Source organism: Bombus impatiens, unplaced genomic scaffold (assembly GCF_000188095.3).
Source record: "Bombus impatiens unplaced genomic scaffold, BIMP_2.2 scf_0013, whole genome shotgun sequence".
NCBI classification, from domain to species: domain Eukaryota; kingdom Metazoa; phylum Arthropoda; class Insecta; order Hymenoptera; family Apidae; genus Bombus; species Bombus impatiens.
The window spans coordinates 460,586-482,499 of record NT_176432.1 but is presented as its reverse complement, the minus strand read 5'-3'; the positions used below and the strand labels follow the sequence as shown (position 1 = coordinate 482,499).

The window sequence follows — 21,914 nt, the reverse complement described above, 5'->3', positions numbered from 1 at the left end:
CGCGTCGTTCTGACGAGAACGACGACGGCAACGACGGCGACGACGACAAAGAGGAAGACGAGGACGAGGACAACTGTCACGGGCATTGCACTCGTTGCTCGTCATCCTCTGCTACTTCCGTCACGTTTCTTCGTTAGGTTCTCGTATCCACCTTATCATCTTCCTTCGCGCGATTCCTTGCTTTTTCATGGTTGTTCTATCGTTTTCGAACAAGTTTCACGTAACTGTGAATGGTCGACGCGCGACAGTGATCGACAAGAAGCCGTCGAATTGTTCACGGACCGCTCTTCACCTGCGACGCTTGCAACGTGCGCGAGTGGTAGAAAGACGTTCGAAGATCACAAACATCGTTTGGTGCACCTGTAAGTACGTTTTTCTCAAGTCTGCAGTTCAATAGCTTGTTTGAAGAATGAGGTTTTCATAGACCCCCGTTGATGGCTTTGAACCGAGGTAGAGTTGTTTTGTGTATACGCGACCAATTTCATTTCCGCGTTGTCTGCTGTTGTTGTTCAGTTGGTGACATAAATGCGTGATACCGTTACCTACCGGCCAAGGTAGTGCGATCTATCGATTCCGTACCTTGTAGGTATTTATGAAACGCAAAAGGAAGAAACGTTCGTCTATCCGGCTTCTCCAGAAGGAAAAAAGAATTACCGACTAGTGCCTGGTTTTATCTGTGTTACATGAGGTGTACTCTCTACATATACACGCGGTTATGGTATTTCCTGGTTACGTTCGTACAAGTATAACATTTATTATCGTGGTGCCGTTTAACAGTAAAATAAATCGAAATAAGTTAATAATAAGTCGATATGAAAAATTGATACTCGCTATTCAAATTATTACAGATATTATTGGAACGTTGAAATTATAAAATATCTTGGTGTCTCGTGCGAAACCGATCTCGTCTAAGAATATTCTCAAGTAAAAGTAATGCGATTATTCGGTAGCTCTTCAAGCAGATCAGATTGGACGACAGAAGAAGTTCGTTCTCCACTGTCACACTTGTCTCGTTTTTTTTTATTTTGGAAGAAACGCGTATACGTACCTAGGAGGATCCAGCTCGATGTATTTCAGGTGAAGAACTGTACTGATCGACACGATCGGTATCAGTGCCATAGGCGAAGCAAAATTTCGAGAAGGAAGGAAAAGCAGCAGCAGAGTAGCAGCACGCTTGGTGAGTTGGGTGAAAATCGATGGCCATCAGTGCCCATGGGCGGCCTCGCGTTTAGAACAAGGAATAGCCCCTCCCAGAAGACCTCGCTCCGGTGGGGTGACTGCTGCCCCCCAAATCCCAACCCTCCGTCGTCGTCGACCGTCTGGAAGGACCGTCATCAGGACATGCCGCCGGTACCCGTGTGAGGCTGTCCCCCACTACTTCGTGATTGTACCCCGCGGGGTCTTCAGAGGTACCAGTAGTTTATTCTTATCGATCCACGCACGAAAATTCCTCGACATGCATGTTTCGCTGCATAAGCTTCCTTTACTTTCTTCTGATTCACCATGCTTTCATCTCTTCTTCGTGTATATGTGAAAAAGAACTTATCGGAGATTTGAATTTGAAAGAAGATATACCTTAACGCTGTTTCTGTGGATAATTGGGAAATATGATTTTGTGAAAAATGAATTTGTCGAAATTATGAATGTACAAAGTATAAATTGAATATCGATCAGACGTGTTGGAACTTCGTTATGGAATTTTCTCGTAAATCGCGTGAGATATCAAACGTCGGCTAGCCATCGCAATTGGAAATCTTGCTGTTATTTAATCCTCGGAATTTTCTTCTTTGAATAGATGCAAACACGATATCAGTTTTGCATTTCTCCTGTTGAAGTCTTACGAATATTTCACTTTTAAGTAATTTACATTTCAATAATTTACATTTTATGAAGTTACTATAATTTATCTGATTATTGCTATGTGGTGTTAAATTGTGTTCACGATACACGGTAAATTTATAGTAATTTTGTGTTACGATGTAAATTTAAAAAATTAGTCGTGGTAACACCGACCCGAACTTTGTTTTTGTACTGACGAGAAATGCAACAGATAGCAGATATAATACGACATTTCATTCTTTCAATTTCAATTTGCTACCGTGCAAACTAATGTTCGGTACCAATGTAATATTCAGGTAGTATCAACATTTCGAACGAAGAGATTTACCTCGTGTTAACAGAGTGATGCAAATAATCTAGCTTTGTTTATTAATTCCGCTGCATTTATTGACAAGGCCTTGAACCTTTGTGTTTTATTTACGTCTTCTTGCTTTTTTACGTTAGTAAAGCTATGCGTTTTTTTTTCTTGTTTAATAGAAGAGTTAGCCCTATAGTGTGAAGCAAGACTAATGGGATTAGAGGGTGAACTCAACCGGGCGATTTAAATGCCTTCTGGGTAGGAACATGGAATTTACACTTAACTGCACGCATTAGGTGCGAGCGGATCGACCGCCGCATTAATTGACTAGAAAAGCAAAGTGCAATTTCACCAAGATGATTGAATTCAAAGCGAAATATAGATTCTCTGGGGTACCTAATAACGCGTAACGTTTGAGAATGTTATGATATTAATTATTACATATCTAATTAATCAGTAGTGTTCCCTATTAAAACTATTTTAACTCATGCTTTAAAGCAATTTATTAGTTGGATTTGATTAATTTTAGTTAATTTAAGTTAACGAGATTTGGGGATCTTTCCAAAAATTGTTTAAATTGAGACTAATCTGACGATCTAGTTATAACTAAGCTCATGAATGGATAAATGAACTCAGTTGTATGAAAAATAGCCTTCTGCAATAAGTTCGCAATACGGCGTTGATTTATTATACAAACTATGCAACTCTTTTACTTTATATTTATTCAGTTGAGACTGGAAATTGGTAGAGGTATCCTTCATTTATCGACTTTAGTATTTAATATATTTGATCTTTTAATATTATATTTAATATTTATTAATTTAATCGAGTCATTTACCGCGCAGTTAATGCAATTTTGATAGCAACCTAAGAACTTCTATACTAATTCTCAAATCAGTTATTTTCAATAATTGCTACTTTCTCATAATATATCGCTTTTCATTTTCTCTCTTACTTTTCTCGATTTTAATCTTAATTCGTGCTCAATTCGTGACGAGCTAGATGGTTCTCGACACAAGGGAAATTTTCTTCTTAAATTTCTTTCAACTTTTCATCTGTATTGAAAGAGTTTCGAACATTTGCATTTAAAGACGTCGATAAGTAGACCGTGGAATTTTATGCATTTCCGAGTTCAAAGGTGAAAAACTGCAGAGTATGTGTATACAGTGTGGAAAGATACGTGAAATATTCAAAATACAGTATTCACGTAATATCTAACCGTCATGAGATTAATGTCATGATGTGTTACAATGCAACTTTTAAGAGGATTGTTATAATTGTCCTGATACCATTGTGAAGTTCATTGGACATAAAATCCTATTATGAATGAAACTACACATCGCATTTAAAAAAGCAGGATTAATCCATATTTTTTCAAATTTGAGCGTATTATAATCTTATACTACTATATAACATTGCGTTCATAGTTAAAAAAAATTCATCTCGAAAGGATTAGCCGGCGAAAGAAATTTCCACTCAGTTCCAATTTTACGAGCCGCGTACATAGGAATATAACTTTACACAAACAACTATCAGCAGCTTACTAACAAGTATCGTAGAATTTCTTCAAACTCTTTGAAAACTCGCAACAGCAAAAAGATTTAGTTTGTTCGTAAGTAAGCCAGTTTGCCTAAGGTTCGTTAGTATTGTAATATCGATATCGACAATTCCTGGAATTATTTTACGAATGGAACCTATTTCCCATTTGTAAACAGGTATCCGAATCTCCCAAAATCAGATCGACCGCCATACCTCTCGGACTTGCGTCTCCGTCAGTTCGAGTTCACGCAAGTGGACCCGTACTCTCCGAAGATGATTAACATAGCGGGTCTCGTCTCAATCATCCTGTTCTACGCGCTTATCCTAGCCGTAGGAATATGGGCGGCCAGGAAAAAGGAAGCTGGCAACGACTCCGAGGAGGAAGTGATGCTGGCAGGTCGTTCCATCGGTCTGTTCGTCGGGATATTCACGATGACAGCGACCTGGGTCGGCGGCGGATACATCAACGGCACTGCCGAAGCTATTTACACGAGAGGTCTGGTTTGGTGTCAGGCTCCGTTCGGATACGCCCTTAGCCTCGTTTTTGGTAAGTTACAATTTTCGTCAAAATTTCAATTCTCTTCGTTTCCTTCGATTTCTTAACACGTTCATCCTGGTCTCAATGTCTGTGAATCATAATGGTTTATTGCTACTTTTTCTAAGATAGTGCACTCTATTGCTGTAGAAAACTTCTTGCGTTTTGTCAAAGTTACGAAAATGTATCACGATAGAGAATAAAGTTATAATTCAATCAATCGAAGAGTGCTCGTAGAAGACATTGTAAGTGCCGAGGAACAAGTCTTCCAGGAGGAAAAGAAATCTTATGCTTTTATGTAGTCCAAATTCATGAAAAAGGAAAATGCACCTGTAGAAAAGTCTGTATCTCTTAGTTGTGAAGAGAAATCAATGCTCCATTCATTTAGATAGATGGCATAAACAAAGCGTAAGAAATAATTTATATATACTACAGTATTCTCATTGGTATGTAGAACATTTTTCAATAAGAAATCAAAATTTGTCAAGTTCGGTACTCACAATGTTTTCTATAAATATTCTTCAATTATGAAACTAGGCGGATGATACTTTGAAAAGTCGAGGTATTCTGATTTTCAACCACGATGATACTCTACTCTAAATCTATGTATATATAATACGAAGTATATATCAAATTGTTGTTATTACTTATTTGTATATTACAATGTATACGTACCAATTCTCAAAAGCTTAGGCATTTCGAGTTGTAACTACTCAGAAATTGATGGATAATTGAACTTATAATAAAAGTAGACTCCGATGTATCTGTTTATATATATACATATAAGGACTCAACTAATACACAATATACAATATATAGTATATGTATACCGCTTGATTCGATTGAAGATATTTCTCGACAGTTATTTTTTCATAGTTGGAGAAAGCTTATGGTCGTTTGAAAACTTGCTAGTTCTTACGGCGTAGTATAGCAAGGTAATAGATCGTAATCAAGACTCCTACGCGTAATAAGTTTTTAACGTAGTCGAATGGCCTCGAGAAAGAATAAACATGTGTATAACCATCCATTGAAACTATAGGCGTCTATTCACTGAATGATTGTATAAAAAATGTATCGCTATATGTACATGATGCCGACTTATGATGTAGAATGTAGACTATAGTCTCTCTGTGCAAATTCATATTTTTATGAATACGATCTTTCCTTTCACACTCGACGTTGCCTACAAGCAACATTGTGTACTTTCAAATATTATCGACTAATTAAATAACAAATGTATATATTTTCACTAAAATGGGTCCTAATATCGGAGTACTATATGTATTTTCCGTACAAGAAAATCCGAAATCCGTGTTTAGATTGCTAATAACTGGCAAAAAATAATTTTCATCGATAAGACGAAAGGAATATTTGACAATAAAAGAGTCGAAGAAATGAACATTTGTGTCAGCCCTTAAATTGTAAAATCAATCCTACACTTTGGATATTCTGTGTATTTTGGATAAATCATGAGACACAGTCTAATTTCAAAAACTTTAATAAAATGGGCTTATATTATATATAATTGAACACTTCTTATAATATATTAATTATCCTGTGACTTACGAATGGTAGTGTGCATCCTTGTATCTCCTTTTTATATTTTTTATAATTGCCATAATTATTTTATTTAATAAATATATATATTTTATAATTATTTTTCATACTCTTATAATTTGCTACACGTTATCAGTACTAATTGGTATCACGTTGATTGGTGTTACAGGTGGTATATTCTTCGCGAACAAAATGCGAGAACAGGGGTACGTCACGATGTTAGATCCTCTTCAAGATGCGTTTGGTGAACGTATGGGAGGTCTTCTGTTTCTTCCTGCCCTCTGTGGCGAGGTCTTCTGGGCCGCAGGTATTCTGGCAGCTCTGGGTGCGACGTTAGCGGTCATCATCGACATGGATCAGGGAACCTCGGTCATTTTGAGTGCCTGTATCGCAGTTTTCTACACACTCTTTGGTGGTCTTTACTCTGTTGCTTATACCGATGTTATTCAACTTTTTTGCATCTTCATAGGCTTGGTGAGTTGCGAATGTTTTTACGTATACCATGAAATATGTACACACTTCTCGTTCTTTCATACCACTATAATACCTGTTTTTCAATAATATTGATATATTAAGAAAACAATCTTCTTTGTAGCGTATAAAATAGCGAAAAATATTTTTATTAATATAAATATAATATATTATTAGGGTGTTCTTTTTCGATTTCATTTCATAACAACATACGCTAAGTTTTTTCCATGAAATTTGATATATAACATATCCTTCGATAAGAATATTTATTATATTCTTTAGGTACATTTCGATTTGAATTTATTGCGATATCTTTCTACCTTGCTCACCAGGGAATGAAATCATTCTTTCTATAGGTTGCTATATTTATTTACAGCAACTTTTGTTTCATAAAGCCCTTAGGGGAAATTTATCATGCAGGGTTACAACGTGAAGGTTATCATCGATTTTATTCTCTGCTTTTACGAACGTGTTCAGTATTTTGTAATCACTTATAGTACGTTGTAATAATTACATATTTTTGTCTTAGAAGCAAACGTGTTCGTTCATTCCTTAAACACAATTTTCTAAATATATCATTACATTGCCGTATTATTTTCGACTCTGCGAAATAAAATTAGCCGTAAGACAAATATAGCGTTGTATCGCACTTGCAAAGTATCATTGATAAATCACTTCTATTTAAGGCAATGCGTTATTAGATCAGAAAGTTCTACGTTATTGAGTCGCTCGATTATCTGAGTCCTGTGGTAAAGTTGGCTTTGCTGATCGATACGAGGGCTCAAGTACCGCAAGTATTTATATTACCAAATTCATTCAATGTTACGTAGGTAGTGACCTACTTCTTCTCCTAAGAATATTATCAAACTATCATTTATTATAAGTTTTATCAGATTAAAGAATTTGCAAGTAACCTAGAACTTTTTGTCTTAGAGTTGCAATTTATTTTTATCGTCCTTCAAAGATATGCTTCCTTATATTTTAACATTTTAAATGGTTTCCTAAATATCTCTTTTTCATTCGATATTTATGAAAATTCATACCTTTATAAACACGATTAAAGAAATAAAACCTAAATAGAGATTCATTTCACCTACTAAAAATTGTAATAAGTACATTCACTAGATTTGTAAAATGTGCTATTGAAATTTATAATTTACAGATATTTTAACTTCTTTTTACTTTCTTTTGTATAATCTTCTTTCGTACTTGTCCATTAAGTATAATTAATCACGATAGTACCAGATTTCCTGGAAATAATTGTCTTTAATATTTCTACAAGTCAATGGATGGATAACGTAATCTGTATTCATTCATTTGTAATTACTTTGCTCAATGATAAGAATCGTTCTAAAGCCGCCTTTGTAGTTTATCGCAAGATTTTCTGTCTTTCTTCCATTTAATTTGCATCCAATTAATTTTAATAGCAAAGTAATGGTATCTACTTCGCTCTCTGCTTCCAAAGAAGGAAATATTTCAAATTAGCAAAACAGTGGAATTTATATTTCATACAGAAAATATATTGCATTAAATACAAATATTAATTCACATCTTACATTTTATGTTCGTTATTTAATTAACGACATTTCAAATTAGAAAATAGTGGAATTTATATGTTATACAAAGAACATGTTGCATTGAATACAAATGTTAATTTACATTTCACATTTTATGTTAGTTATTTAATTAACCACATTTCAAATTAAAAAATAGTGGAATTTATATTTCATATAGAAAAAATATTGCATTAAATACAAATATTAATTTACATCTTACATTTTATGCTAGTTATTTAATTAACAATGAACTACTAGAAGAAGCTCTCACATTAAGAACATATCTTCTTACTTTTTCATTTAAATTTAACGAAAAGTAATATGTTGTGTCATGTGGTATCCAGTTTTTAAAGAGGATAATATAATTTTGATTGCAGTGGATGTGCATTCCTTTCGCTTGGACCAATCCAAAGGTACAATCCCTTAAATCCATGGACGTGGATTGGATTGGCGAAGTGAAACCAGGAGAATATTGGTCCTACGTAGACTATGGGCTTTTGTTGATATTTGGTGGCATCCCTTGGCAAGTGTACTTTCAACGGGTCTTATCTTCGAAAACGGCTGGAAGGGCGCAAGTGTTGAGTTACGTAGCTGCGGTAGGCTGTATTCTCATGGCAATCCCACCTGTTCTAATTGGTGCAATCGCCAAAGCAACGCGTGAGTAAAATTATATTAATCTAAAGATACACATCTAGAATACTTTTATCTTAAACATGCACGAACCCATTAAGGTCATTGTTACGACAAGACAACATTTCGTTTGCACTTTTTTTCAAATCTATGTTATCGATCTGTATCTATTTGATTACATTATCAGATTCCTTTTCTTTAACATTACGGCTAAGACAGAACATTTCAAAAATTCGTTACCGTTTTTCTCAACTAGATTCCACAATTTTGTGAAATTTAAAGAAATCGAAGTATTTAAAACACCGTGATAAATCATGCGCAAAATTCTCGCTAGTATATTTATAAAGTGATGCACGTATATTATAATAGTTCACTCTATAATCCTTATTTATACTTTGTCCTTGCACTATCTGTTCATACACGTATTTATGTATAGAATTCTCTTTCGAGTCGAAGGTGCTCGTACTATTACAGGCGCTACTGCACCATTCTTGTATCTTCTGTGCGACGTCGTGCTTTATAACAGCGAATTATAATTTTCGGAATTATCTATACCACCAGATACTCTATAAATCTAAATTCTATCGTAAAATATTCCTCACATAGGAAATGCATCAGTTTTGCAAACTTGTTTCGTCATTCGCAAACACGACCCAGCTGTACATTTTCTATGGTTTGCTAGAATAAAGAAAATTCCAATCTCATCGTATTAATAGTAAACGAGACGTTGTACGAATGGTTCGGGCGTCTTCCAACGAGCAACCTCTTCTGCTTTCGTTCGAGGGGAGAGAAACATGTTTCGTGGGTCCCCGAATCTAAAGGGGATTGAATTAGACCCGGTTTGCTCGTCATCCTCCCCATTCGCGTTCCTAGGCTACTTGACATTTGGTAGTACTGCAGAGAGAGGACTACTGGTATTTACAAGGTTCCAGGGCTAAGCAGGTCGGTGTTGTAACGGAAGGGTGTGTGGGCGAAGGGTGCCTTGATATCCCACAGCGTGTACAATAGCGTGGGATTTTGTCATATGGTGTTCTCGGAACGAGGGTGAGGGTGATAATGCGACTCGTACACTAACGCACAGCACAATAGAATCGCTGGAACTAATGCGATACGCTGTATCGGTATCTTGTGTATTTTTATTCCGAGGCATGAAAGCAAATAATTTCTTATCTACACGTGTCTACAGGTTGAGGTATACGTCGACACAAAAAGCACAGACATGATGTCACATCGTATACGTACATGTATAGTAATAATATAGGTGTTACGTGTATATGTAAGATTAAATTTGTAGACGAATTTGAGAGAATGAGTGAAGAAATATTATACGTGAGAATCTTCGAACGTAAAATATCGTTCAAATATGGTACAATATTTTTACTATCTAATTTATCATATTTTACCATCAAAATTCTCTGCTAGTCAAATAGCGTATTTGTTTTGTACTTTTGCTATATAATGGACATTGTATTCGTTAATACCTTCCATTTAATATGACAGGGGAAATATATTAGGGCAGATAAGCCGTTAGGATAAAACAAGATATTCTATAAACTGGGAAATGATACAGTACCTGTAGGAAATTTTATTCGTTCTGAAACATTTGTAGCATTGGATGATTTAATTGTTAATAGATCGATATAGAAATGTAAGGCCAATAATTCAATTATTAAATTCCCCTCTATTAGACGTTTCGCGTGAATTGAACTTCGTATTAAATTAGATTGATTTGTTCACTGTTTGGGGTATCGCCCTTTTATAAAATATTTACATGGCATTTAATTTTCTATCAATTCGTTTATATAACAACGAAAAATATTTCGAAATCTGTTGTAGCTTGGAACGAGACAGGATACACCGGTCCATATCCTTTCACCGAGGCAGAAACAAGCATGATTCTACCAATGGTTTTGCAGTATTTGACGCCAGATTTCGTTTCCTTTTTTGGGTTAGGCGCAGTATCAGCAGCAGTGATGTCTTCAGCGGATAGTAGCATCCTTTCGGCTAGTTCCATGTTCGCCAGAAACGTTTATAAATTAATCTTCCGTCAGAGGGTAAGTTCTTCGTTCTTACGTAGATGGTCGACTTTCTGTTTTTAATTTCGTGTTGTGTCATGCATTTAATCGTTCGGCAATCTCGCCTGTCATCGCTTTTAAATTTTATTTGACATCATGTGTCGCACGAATCATCATCAGTATTATTTTCATCATGGCCATCGTCATCACTACCATCATGCGTTCTCCATCTTCGGTTCTGACTATTTATAGGAAAGTGGTTACAAAATTCGAACGTGCTTCACGTTCGAGTAATTGTTCGAGGAGCGATATATCGTTACTTCTTGAAACGGGGACGAACGTAACAAAATTGGAATCTGCATTAGTTATTCGTCGCTTGACAAATAAGTCAGCAAAGACAGTACCACAACGATGCTTTAGGTATCGGACGGCTCCGTCGGAGTAACGCAACGATCATGCAGTTTCGATATTGCATTCTAGTATTCAACGCGAGATGCAGATTCTTCGAATCGTAGAATTTCACGTACGCATGAATATGGATCACGTGTTATCGATTTCCTTCAGGATCATAATTTTTAGTTGTGCATTCACGAGTAAATGTAACCGTGTCAAAAACTTCCACGTTTCATAGAACATCTTGCCCGACCATAGAAAACGTCTTCATTGGTTCGTATTTGCGTAACGATGTTTCACCAGCATCGCGCTCTCATCATCCCATATTTTCGTATTTGCCTCAAATCTCCTTTCTATCTCGCTCACCCGCCAATCCACTTCCTCGAACGATGCAGCCGATCGTAGAATCGAATCGACGTCCGCCCTCTCTACTAGCCATTTCCCCGTTAAACAGGCGTCGGAAATGGAGATCATCTGGGTGATGAGAGTGGGAATAGGCGTGGTCGGCATATTGAGCACAGTGATGGCATTGACGATACCCTCGATCTACGGCCTCTGGTCGATGTGCTCGGACTTGGTCTACGTGATCCTCTTCCCTCAGCTGTTGATGGTGGTCCACTTCAAAGAATACTGCAACACTTACGGCAGTCTAGCTGCTTACATAATAGCCTTCATTGTGAGGATTAGCGGTGGTGAACCGTTAATGGGTTTACCCGCGCTCATTCACTATCCGGGGTATGACGAGGAGACAAACACTCAAGGGTTCCCCTTCAGGACAATGGCGATGCTGATGTCGCTGGTGACGTTGATAAGCGTGTCGTACGGCACGCAAGTAGCCTTCCTGACGGGCAGGCTGGCGCCTGGATACGACTTCTTCAGATGCGTGGTCAACATACCGGAAGACGTCGAAAGAGTCGGACCAGATCCGGCAGAAGGCGAACAAATGGCTGTCCTAGCTGCCGGTATTGGCAGACTTTACGGAAGCAAAGACGAATCTAACGGCCGAGTTAATCCTGCACTCGAGCCGGACTACGACATGGAGCCGGGATGTAAGATAGCCGGGGAATCGGATGGCGTCGTGGCCGGAAGCGGTGGAGGCGGAGGTAGAGCGCACCTAGTGCCTCATGGACCGAACGTGCCACGACAGCCGCAATCCAGCACCGCGTTCTAATTCCTGGTTCCGTGATCGGATGCTGTGACCAACAATAAGTGCGGCGGTACAGGTCTGTCTTCTGTTCTTCTTCTTTTCCTTCAGACTTTTAGTTCTTTTCGTTCCTTCCTTCTATACGTCATTTCCAACTCTTTTCGATAGTTTCTATGTCTGGGAACGGTGTTTTGCATGGACAGATAAAGGGAGAGCGCAAATGCGTATCAGAACATTCGTTGTGAAATTGCCTGAAACGTCAATTTAGATTTTTTATAATGTAAATGAATATACAGCGAACAGTTTTTATCGATCCCGTTCGTTGCTAAGATTAATTTTGTACGAGATCGAACGTATGATCGTTAAGTATTATTTCGCGCGATTATTCTCCTCGTTGAAGAGAACTTTGTCGAAGGATAGAAATCCTGATTCTGTTGCTTCGGTTTCCCAATTTGCTTTCACGCTTCTTCTCCCTCCCCCCCTCTCCCCACGTCTAGGAAGCTCCGAAACATGCCAATCTGCTCCAAGTTCTTCACGAATCTTGTTTCATGGTTGTGTTTATACGTAGCTACAGTTCTATAGTGATGTGTACCTGTTTGAGAATGCCCATGCGTTCTCTTTAATAGTGAAAGCAATAGAAGAAAGGAGATGTATAAAAGTGGTCGAATGAGCGCGAAAATGGAACTGGAAGGAAAGTGCAATACTCTTAAATATCGGAGCTTCTTGGATAGTTGGGCGAGGTAATTTCTGCCTGTACCGCCAATTAGGCCTAGTAATCTGTTTCCTTTTTGAGAAATATACACACAAACACACATACACAAACACACACACATATACACTTATACGTATATAAATTACATTTATATGCAATTATATATGTGCGCGTACGTATGTAATTGTGTATAGACATATAAGAAATTTAGAGTTTATCAAACCAGCTTGGGAAAACCAGCGTCTTGATGCACGACCGATTCGTTCTCGTTACCATCAAGCGTATTTCAGAAATCGTGAGAACGCGAGGGGAAAGCAACGAGATCATCGAGAGCTTCAATGTCGGTTGAAACAGTTTATCAGACACTGACTCTGGACGAGCGGCTATCGTCGGATAGGATAGAGCCTATAGATGAACGTTACATGCAAAGTTTTTAGAACGAGTTAAATTAGACGGATCACGTTATCGTTTAGTCCTCTTCCACGTGCATCGTTCCACTTTCTTCGTCTTATTCATTGTCATGGTATTAGTATTTAATAATATACCGTCATCGGTTAGAGTCCATCTTAGAATCTCGATGTTAGAAAAAAATATAAAAGTAAGAAAGAAATAAAAACGTTAAGAAGCTTTTGTACTTGCGACTCATCGTTCTTCCCTTGCTTAATCTGACTGGAAACATAGTCAATACACACGATGTATGCACGTTCGTTTATACTATAAAAAAACAAAGCGGAGTTAGGCGTTATAAATTAGCATGTCACTTAGCCGCTCGTAGAACTTCTCGAGATTTTTCGTGACTCACGCGTTAAAACTACCGGGGTCAGCCAACTCGAATTTTTCTTTTGCATCGATGACGGTGATTTGAAGGCATGTAAATCTCAACTCAATCAACGATACAGAGCCCGATGTTACATTCGAAACCACAGCTTTTGTCCTTTATTTATTCGATGTACGACTGGCCTCGGAGTTAGATCGAAAGGTTAAATAACATTTTGCCTCGATAAATTGTCGATTTTTATAAAATTCTTACGTTCGTCTGATAAGCCCAATGAATCGTAAAACTATAAACGCGATACAAAAATTATAGGAAATCGTAAATATCGTAAAAAATCGTAAATGTAGATCACGATGTAAGACGACATCGTAATTATTAAAAGACATCAATTGAACATAAAAAATAAAATATTCGAGTTGATAAATATCATACCGATTAAAAGTTCTTGTATAAAGTATTGCACTGATTAACTCACATCTTTGTACTAACTCATTTCTAAACGTCCATAAACGACATAAACGAATAAACTAACGATCGAACACGATGCGTGAGTGAACGGATAATCGTGTACACAAATCGGTCGTAGCACAGATTCGTTGTGTTTATTATATAGTATATATACATATATATATATATATAAAAAATGTATAATATAATTAACATTATCGGGATTAAAATGAATTGCGAGTGAATTAGCAGTATCGAACAGAAGAGAAAAAGAATCAGATTTCTCGACGCATATGCACATACAGACACAGACACAGACACACACACACATACACGAAAACTAAAGTCGTAGTTTTTAATGTCGCTGATGCGAATTATCGCCGCTGTTGTTAATTCTCATGATTGATTTATCGGGTAGGTTATTGTTTAACGTAGCCGTTACGTTGTTCACGAAGGCCACACGGTAATGCCTATGTAGTAGAATTATTGCTCGTTATAGTTGCTCATCCCATTCTTTATCGCCAAAAGAAAAATAAAAAAAAAAGAAAAAATGTAACAGAGAAATCGAGAGCAAGTGGTGTGTGTATAATTGTTAAGCGAGTAGTTCCTACTCAGTCTCCGAATTTCACAATGTTTTCCCACGTCCCTGAATATCCTTCTTTGGCGGTCGAAAGTTTCGTTGGACGATGAACGGTGAACGTAATTTAAGAGAAACGTAAGCGGAACCTCTTAACGAGTTTCTCATTTACCGTTTTCGGTAATGAATATTCATGGACAAACGTATGATCGTTACGTCTACAAAAACGCGCGTGAAAATTAATTTTTTTTGCGAAACGAAGCGTGTGCGAGTTTTTCTTACCTGTCACGCGAACGTCCAAGCTCTTTCGACGTTTGTCTCGAACCTTTTCATTGGTCGTCACGGTCGATCGCAATCATTTTACGCGACTCAAACGAATAACGCACACAATGAAATCGTAGCAGTTTTATTTTAAAGTAGACACGAATCGTCGTTGGAAATAAGCAAACTCTCATCCGTCGTTATCGTTTACCATCCTCCTTCCCAACTAGGGATATTCAATCATTAGAATGTGGTCGTTTTGCCATACCAACCACAGGGTTAAAAGTTACACGCGGATTATTCATTTAACCTGTCAGATCTTAGGAAGCATCTTCTTAATCACGAGGTAACGGTATAAGAAAATAACGACGTTAGTTCCGTACGGAAGTAGCTTTTAAGCGTACGCTGGCGTAGAAGATATAGCGCTCGTTAAGCGAGGCGTCTTTGCAAGACCAACGGTAGTGAAATTACATCTAGACAAATGACAGAGGGAAGAGAATGTTTCCTGTGCATCACGATGTATACACAGACGCATCTTCTGTGTGTTTTCATTCGGTTGCTGTCAACAGACAGAAGACTTTCACTCGGCTATTAAGTCCGCGATGAGTTGGCTGGTTAAGTCAAGCTATTCGCAGACAACGGAGAGCGGAATTATCGTTATTATATCGCCAGTGTGGCCACTTTGTAGCTGGTAACCGCGTTCTTTTCGCTATCTCCTTTTTACAACCAGAAACAGAATTAGACGATCGTAAAACGTTCCTCCGCGGATGATTGGAATTGCACGTAGCTCAAACTGAAGGAACAATTAGGCGAGAAACAGCAAAAGAAAAAAAGAATTCCGGGTTCAATGAGTTTGCTTGGTTTCATGCTGGCTCATCGTTAAAAGATTTTACTCTGTCAATGAGATACTTACGCCGCAACGCGAAACCGAAGATGCTTCAAGTGAGGGAGAATACGAATTACACGTTCAGAATTGCCTATATTATTTCATCGCCAGTATTTTAATGATACGATAGACAAAGTTATATTTTATGATTTATAATAGTTACTGTATATCATCTCGATTCTCGATAGAAGCTGAATTTCTGATCTAGTATAAACTATATAAAAAGGATCTCGTTTGAGACGACAGGTTAATGTAATAATTCATAGCATATCTTGGTTCGTTAATTCACCCTGTTCCATTGAAACGGCATACCGTGTAAGGGGAAAGAAAGAGAATCTCGCGATATGCGAATGAATATTGTTGCGTAGATAAATCTATATGATAAGATCCGATGTATTTCTAGTGGCGTACGTGTTAATTGTGAGACAGCCACTGTCACGTACATATCAAATACCATGCATTGTAATCAACGATGTAACGGAAAATCTATACATATCATGATGCGTGCTCTACATTATACATACACATATTAGGTACACTAGCGTGTAAGGTAAGAAAGTACGTAAGAAGGGAAAAACATGATAAAAAAATATATATAAGACATGTATATATACGTACTATATATATATATTTATATATATATATTTATATATATATTTATATATATATAGTCTTTGCAAGACCAACGGTAGTGAAATTACATCTAGACAAATGACAGAGGGAAGAGAATGTTTCCTGTGCATCACGATGTATACACAGACGCATCTTCTGTGTGTTTTCATTCGGTTGCTGTCAACAGACAGAAGACTTTCACTCGGCTATTAAGTCCGCGATGAGTTGGCTGGTTAAGTCAAGCTATTCGCAGACAACGGAGAGCGGAATTATCGTTATTATATCGCCAGTGTGGCCACTTTGTAGCTGGTAACCGCGTTCTTTTCGCTATCTCCTTTTTACAACCAGAAACAGAATTAGACGATCGTAAAACGTTCCTCCGCGGATGATTGGAATTGCACGTAGCTCAAACTGAAGGAACAATTAGGCGAGAAACAGCAAAAGAAAAAAAGAATTCCGGGTTCAATGAGTTTGCTTGGTTTCATGCTGGCTCATCGTTAAAAGATTTTACTCTGTCAATGAGATACTTACGCCGCAACGCGAAACCGAAGATGCTTCAAGTGAGGGAGAATACGAATTACACGTTCAGAATTGCCTATATTATTTCATCGCCAGTATTTTAATGATACGATAGACAAAGTTATATTTTATGATTTATAATAGTTACTGTATATCATCTCGATTCTCGATAGAAGCTGAATTTCTGATCTAGTATAAACTATATAAAAAGGATCTCGTTTGAGACGACAGGTTAATGTAATAATTCATAGCATATCTTGGTTCGTTAATTCACCCTGTTCCATTGAAACGGCATACCGTGTAAGGGGAAAGAAAGAGAATCTCGCGATATGCGAATGAATATTGTTGCGTAGATAAATCTATATGATAAGATCCGATGTATTTCTAGTGGCGTACGTGTTAATTGTGAGACAGCCACTGTCACGTACATATCAAATACCATGCATTGTAATCAACGATGTAACGGAAAATCTATACATATCATGATGCGTGCTCTACATTATACATACACATATTAGGTACACTAGCGTGTAAGGTAAGAAAGTACGTAAGAAGGGAAAAACATGATAAAAAAATATATATAAGACATGTATATATACGTACTATATATATATATTTATATATATATATTTATATATATATTTATATATATATAATTATATATATATTTATATATATATTTATATATATATTTATATATATATTCATATATATATTTATATATATATAGCGTGGTTATCCTCTCGCAAAAAGAGATCGATGGTTTCGTAACTCCACAGAATTAGGGAGACCCTCTTCATTTTTTGCGAGCGACGAGTGTCTCCTTAATTTCTCTTTAATTTCGGATGTACTATCCAGCGATCTGGCCAGAGGAGAAGAGAAACGAGCGCTCGCGTGTATCGCGAACGAATTAAAAAGCGAAGAAGAAATGTGCGAACGATGGGCTGCCTGAACGCCGAACGCGAAACGAAAGGTTCAATCGAGCTAGTGATGCGAACTCGTTACTATAATAATACGCAGCGTTACGGAAACGCAGTGTTCCATAACTACTCACCTGCTTTGAAACGGAATCGCGTACCTAATGTTATTGTAACTTTCGTCCTATCTCGCAAGCCTGGGACGCCTACCTATCATAGAGTATTATTATGTGTAAAAACAAAGAAAAATGCCCGACTTACCCCGTAAGAACATATCTATGTATATGTATTACGAAAGCGTTACCGATACTGTATTATACGACATATTATACGTGTATAATTGAGAAATTGAACGCGATGTTGATCGTAAATGTTAAAAATAAAAAGTGTACGAAAAAGTCAGAGTTGTTATTTTAATAATTATCCCCAGCAGCGAAATAAGAGTCGCAAAGAATTGCATTTACGGCCACGTAAACACGAAATCGAAAACGCTACGTTGCTTCGAAAACTTTCACTTTGATTAACAGTCGTTAACCCGGTTAACACCTTGACTAATGTTGGCGCCTAAAGGCGCTTATTAGATTTGCACTTGTGATACTGCAGGAGCCTAAAGGCGCTTAAAAGAATTGCTCTTATGGTACTGTAGACTCCTATAGGCTCTCGGAAAATTTTATCGACCGCAATTCTAGCTAATATCACTTGAACCAGATATAAGTGAATGCTAATTCGACAATTACATATTCCGTCAGTCATATATTATTTAAATATGTTTATTTTCCAGTTATGTCTTTTATATCCTTGAAACGAAGTATTGGGATAAGAGAAAGGTCAGGAAAAGTACATGCAAACGTGAAACAACGATAATTCATATTTCTGATTCTGTGGAAACGTGTGATTTCGAATAAATGAGAATACGAATGAATAAACAATATTGCTTTAACGTAATGGAATTCAGTGTTTTTAATTATTTCAATATGTTTTCTCAGAAATGTAAGCCTAACAAAAAATTTCACTGTTCTTGGTGTAAGTTGCGACAGAACTCCTACCGTATGGTATGCTTGGTACGTCTCAAAGTCTGCCGCAGTCAAAGGGTTAATACATCGCGGATATATGAAAATTTATATTTTTATAAACCCAATTGGAGAAATGAAACCTACTCAGAGATTTGTTTTACTCGTTAGATATGATGACGAATATTTTGCATATTTTGTATATTTTTGTATATATGCATTCTTTGCACTTTTATGCCTTTGAATCTCCCATAAATGCGTAAGCATCCCCAGTAACGAATTAAATTCATCGTCTTCGCGTTTCTGAACGGATTTTAAAGAGGAGACCTTCGTTTTTTGAAGAAACGAGGCTAACAATTATTCTCGAGAAACGTGGTCATTACCTAACGTTGAACATCCATTGCAGAAAGGGAGTGGCAAATAGGTCAGGATACATTCCGTTATAATTTGAGCGAATCAACGTAGGAGCCGTAGGTCCCGATATCGATACGCGTTTTTAGCTAGGTTACGACAGAAATAGAAAGAACTCTTACTTATTCATGCCTTCCCGGTATTCGAGTTAGGGAATCGATAAATCGACCGACCGACTACGTCGCCCAACTAACCCTACGACGAGCTCAATCGCCTTACGTATATGTATAGTCTTTGGTCTTTATTCTAGCTACAAAGGGTAGGTCGTGTCGCAATGAACTTCTATCCGTGATTACGTTTCTTTTTCCAGCGTAGCGGCTTTATTAGTACAAAAAGCATTTTTACAAAATAAATAAGTTACAGGCTCTGAACGAGGAACGAATTCATCTTCGTGTCTCTTTCTTCCTTTCTTTCCAATTTGCCTGCCTTTTTCAGAGACTCTCGTGCGTACGAAATTCGCTCCTTTCGATTCGATGCGATGGTAAGTATTATCAGCGGACGGCTTCCTAAGAGCAAATAGGAAGAGAGGTAAGCAAAAGCGTCTCGAATCTTTTAAGTTTCTCGTATTCCCTTTCTTCCGTTTGCTTTCAGAAATACGCCTGCTACGATACACACTGAAGTTCTCGCAAGGCAGCGGCCGTTACCGCGTTACTGTTAAACTTTTAATGCGGATCCTGAATACTTGGGCGATGATTTTAGGTTCGCGAGAATGACCTCCGATTCCGCTTCCTTTCTTTTCGTCTCATCGGCAGATGTTCCATTGGTCTGGCTAAGATCAACGTTTGGAATGAGTTTGTTGTGTCTGGATCGTGACATGGAGGATGTCGATGTGTTAAAATTCTTTTGGCCCGTTCGATGGTGGTTGATGATTGGTGAAACATGGTCGAAGGTCGTCGCGCGAGATGAAAACTTCTTCCGATTAATATTGGTAGCCTCCGTTGCTGGCGTAACTTTCGCCGGAATAGCCACCGTTTCCACCTCCGCCGGAATAGCCACCGTTTCCACCTCCGCCGGAATAGCCACCGTTTCCACCTCCGCCGGAATAGCCACCGTTTCCACCTCCGCCGGAATAGCCACCGTTTCCACCTCCGCCGGAATAGCCACCGTTTCCACCTCCGCCGGAATAGCCACCGTTTCCACCTCCGCCGGAATAGCCACCGTTTCCACCTCCGCCGGAATAGCCACCGTTTCCACCTCCGCCGGAATAGCCACCGTTTCCACCTCCGCCGGAATAGCCACCGTTTCCACCTCCGCCGGAATAGCCACCGTTTCCACCTCCGCCGGAATAGCCACCGTTTCCACCTCCGCCGGAATAGCCACCGTTTCCACCTCCGCCGGAATAGCCACCGTTTCCACCTCCGCCGGAATAGCCACCGTTTCCACCTCCGCCGGAATAGCCACCGTTTCCACCTCCGCCGGAATAGCCACCGTTTCCACCTCCGCCGGAATAGCCACCGTTTCCACCTCCGCCGGAATAGCCACCGTTTCCACCTCCGCCGGAATAGCCACCGTTTCCACCTCCGCCGGAATAGCCACCGTTTCCACCTCCGCCGGAATAGCCACCGTTTCCACCTCCGCCGGAATAGCCACCGTTTCCACCTCCGCCGGAATAGCCACCGTTTCCACCTCCGCCGGAATAGCCACCGTTTCCACCTCCGCCGGAATAGCCACCGTTTCCACCTCCGCCGGAATAGCCACCGTTTCCACCTCCGCCGGAATAGCCACCGTTTCCACCTCCGCCGGAATAGCCACCGTTTCCACCTCCGCCGGAATAGCCACCGTTTCCACCTCCGCCGGAATAGCCACCGTTTCCACCTCCGCCGGAATAGCCACCGTTTCCACCTCCGCCGGAATAGCCACCGTTTCCACCTCCGCCGGAATAGCCACCGTTTCCACCTCCGCCGGAATAGCCACCGTTTCCACCTCCGCCGGAATAGCCACCGTTTCCACCTCCGCCGGAATAGCCACCGTTTCCACCTCCGCCGGAATAACCTCCGTTTCCACCTCCGCCGGAGTAGCCTCCGTTTCCACCTCCGCCAGAGTATCCACCGTTTCCACCGCCGCCGGAGTAGCCACCACCACCGGAATATCCACCGTTTCCACCTCCAGAGTAGCCACCTCCGCCTCCAGAGTAACCACCACCGCCTCCAGAATATCCACCGGAACTAGAACCGGTAACGATACCAACATTTCGATTAGTGGTTGTCAAAGTTTCTCGATACATATTTATGTACATGGAATTATATACAACGAAAAAGAGAAAGAAAGTTTTAGAATAAATTAAAAACAGGCTGGTCTCGCTAAATTTTTCAAGCCTGCTGCGTTCTTTCGACCATTTCCGATGGAATTGCATTCTTTCCAAATTTAAAGAAGATACGAAAGAATCGTAATTGACAGGAATGAATTTTTCGTCTGATATTGCGCTACAATTTCTCATAAAATGTTACGAATCCATTTCGCTTGAAATAAGAATGAGATTTGAATACTAGAGAAGCTGGAGAACCGTAGTAGGATTAATGTGTGCAATACGTGCTGTGCTCGTTCGAAACGATTTAATCCTAATTCACTTAGAGCTACTCGAGTATGAAAAAAATATCGTAAAAAAAATATTTTACCCTCCGAAACTGCCACCACCGGTGCTAGGTGTACCGTAAGTGGAAGATGGTCTTGAATATCCGCCGCCACCGCCGCCTCCAGTAGGCGCGCCATAGCTGGTGGACACTCCACCACCTCCAGAAATAGGTGCTGAGTAACTAGCGGATATCGATGATCCACGCGATGGTGCGCCATAGCTCGATGACAATCCACCG

General features: G+C 38.9%; 2 protein-coding genes across 3 annotated transcripts; one reads left to right on the top strand and one right to left on the bottom strand.

Annotated features, from left to right (window-relative positions):
* On the top strand, positions 1–14,444 carry LOC100746797 (high-affinity choline transporter 1). 2 transcript variants are annotated; one of them, XM_012394497.2, is made up of 7 exons: positions 7–362; positions 1,078–1,409; positions 3,853–4,223; positions 5,938–6,242; positions 8,173–8,452; positions 10,262–10,479; positions 11,288–14,444. In XM_012394497.2, the coding sequence occupies exons 3-7, from the start codon at positions 3,950–3,952 to the stop codon at positions 12,002–12,004; spliced, it is 1,794 nt and encodes a 597-aa protein (XP_012249920.1). In that variant the 5' UTR covers positions 7–362; positions 1,078–1,409; positions 3,853–3,949; the 3' UTR covers positions 12,005–14,444. The 2 variants fall into 2 exon arrangements, with proteins under 2 accessions (XP_024228306.1, XP_012249920.1); XM_024372538.2 differs by lacking the exon at positions 1,078–1,409 and having other exon boundaries at positions 1–362.
* Positions 14,445–19,897: 5,453 nt separating this feature from the next.
* LOC100746677 (glycine-rich cell wall structural protein) lies at positions 19,898–21,913 on the bottom strand (the record flags this gene model as incomplete). Its single annotated transcript, XM_033324875.1, has 2 exons — positions 19,898–21,269; positions 21,720–21,913. Coding segments are annotated over 2 exons (1,440 nt in total), but the record flags the coding sequence as incomplete, so codon positions are not given.
* Between the last annotated feature and the right edge of the window lies 1 nt (position 21,914).

What these genes read in the sequence shown, in the direction of transcription:
- LOC100746797 (XM_024372538.2), top strand. Translation starts at nt 3,950, where the DNA reads ATGATTAACATAGCGGGTCTCGTCTCAATCATCCTGTTCTACGCGCTT. An exon ending in TTTGCATCTTCATAGGCTTG is followed by an intron (nt 6,243 to 8,172) that starts GTGAGTTGCGAA and finishes TTTTGATTGCAG; the next exon opens with TGGATGTGCATTCCTTTCGC. An exon ending in AATTAATCTTCCGTCAGAGG is followed by an intron (nt 10,480 to 11,287) that starts GTAAGTTCTTCG and finishes CCCGTTAAACAG; the next exon opens with GCGTCGGAAATGGAGATCAT.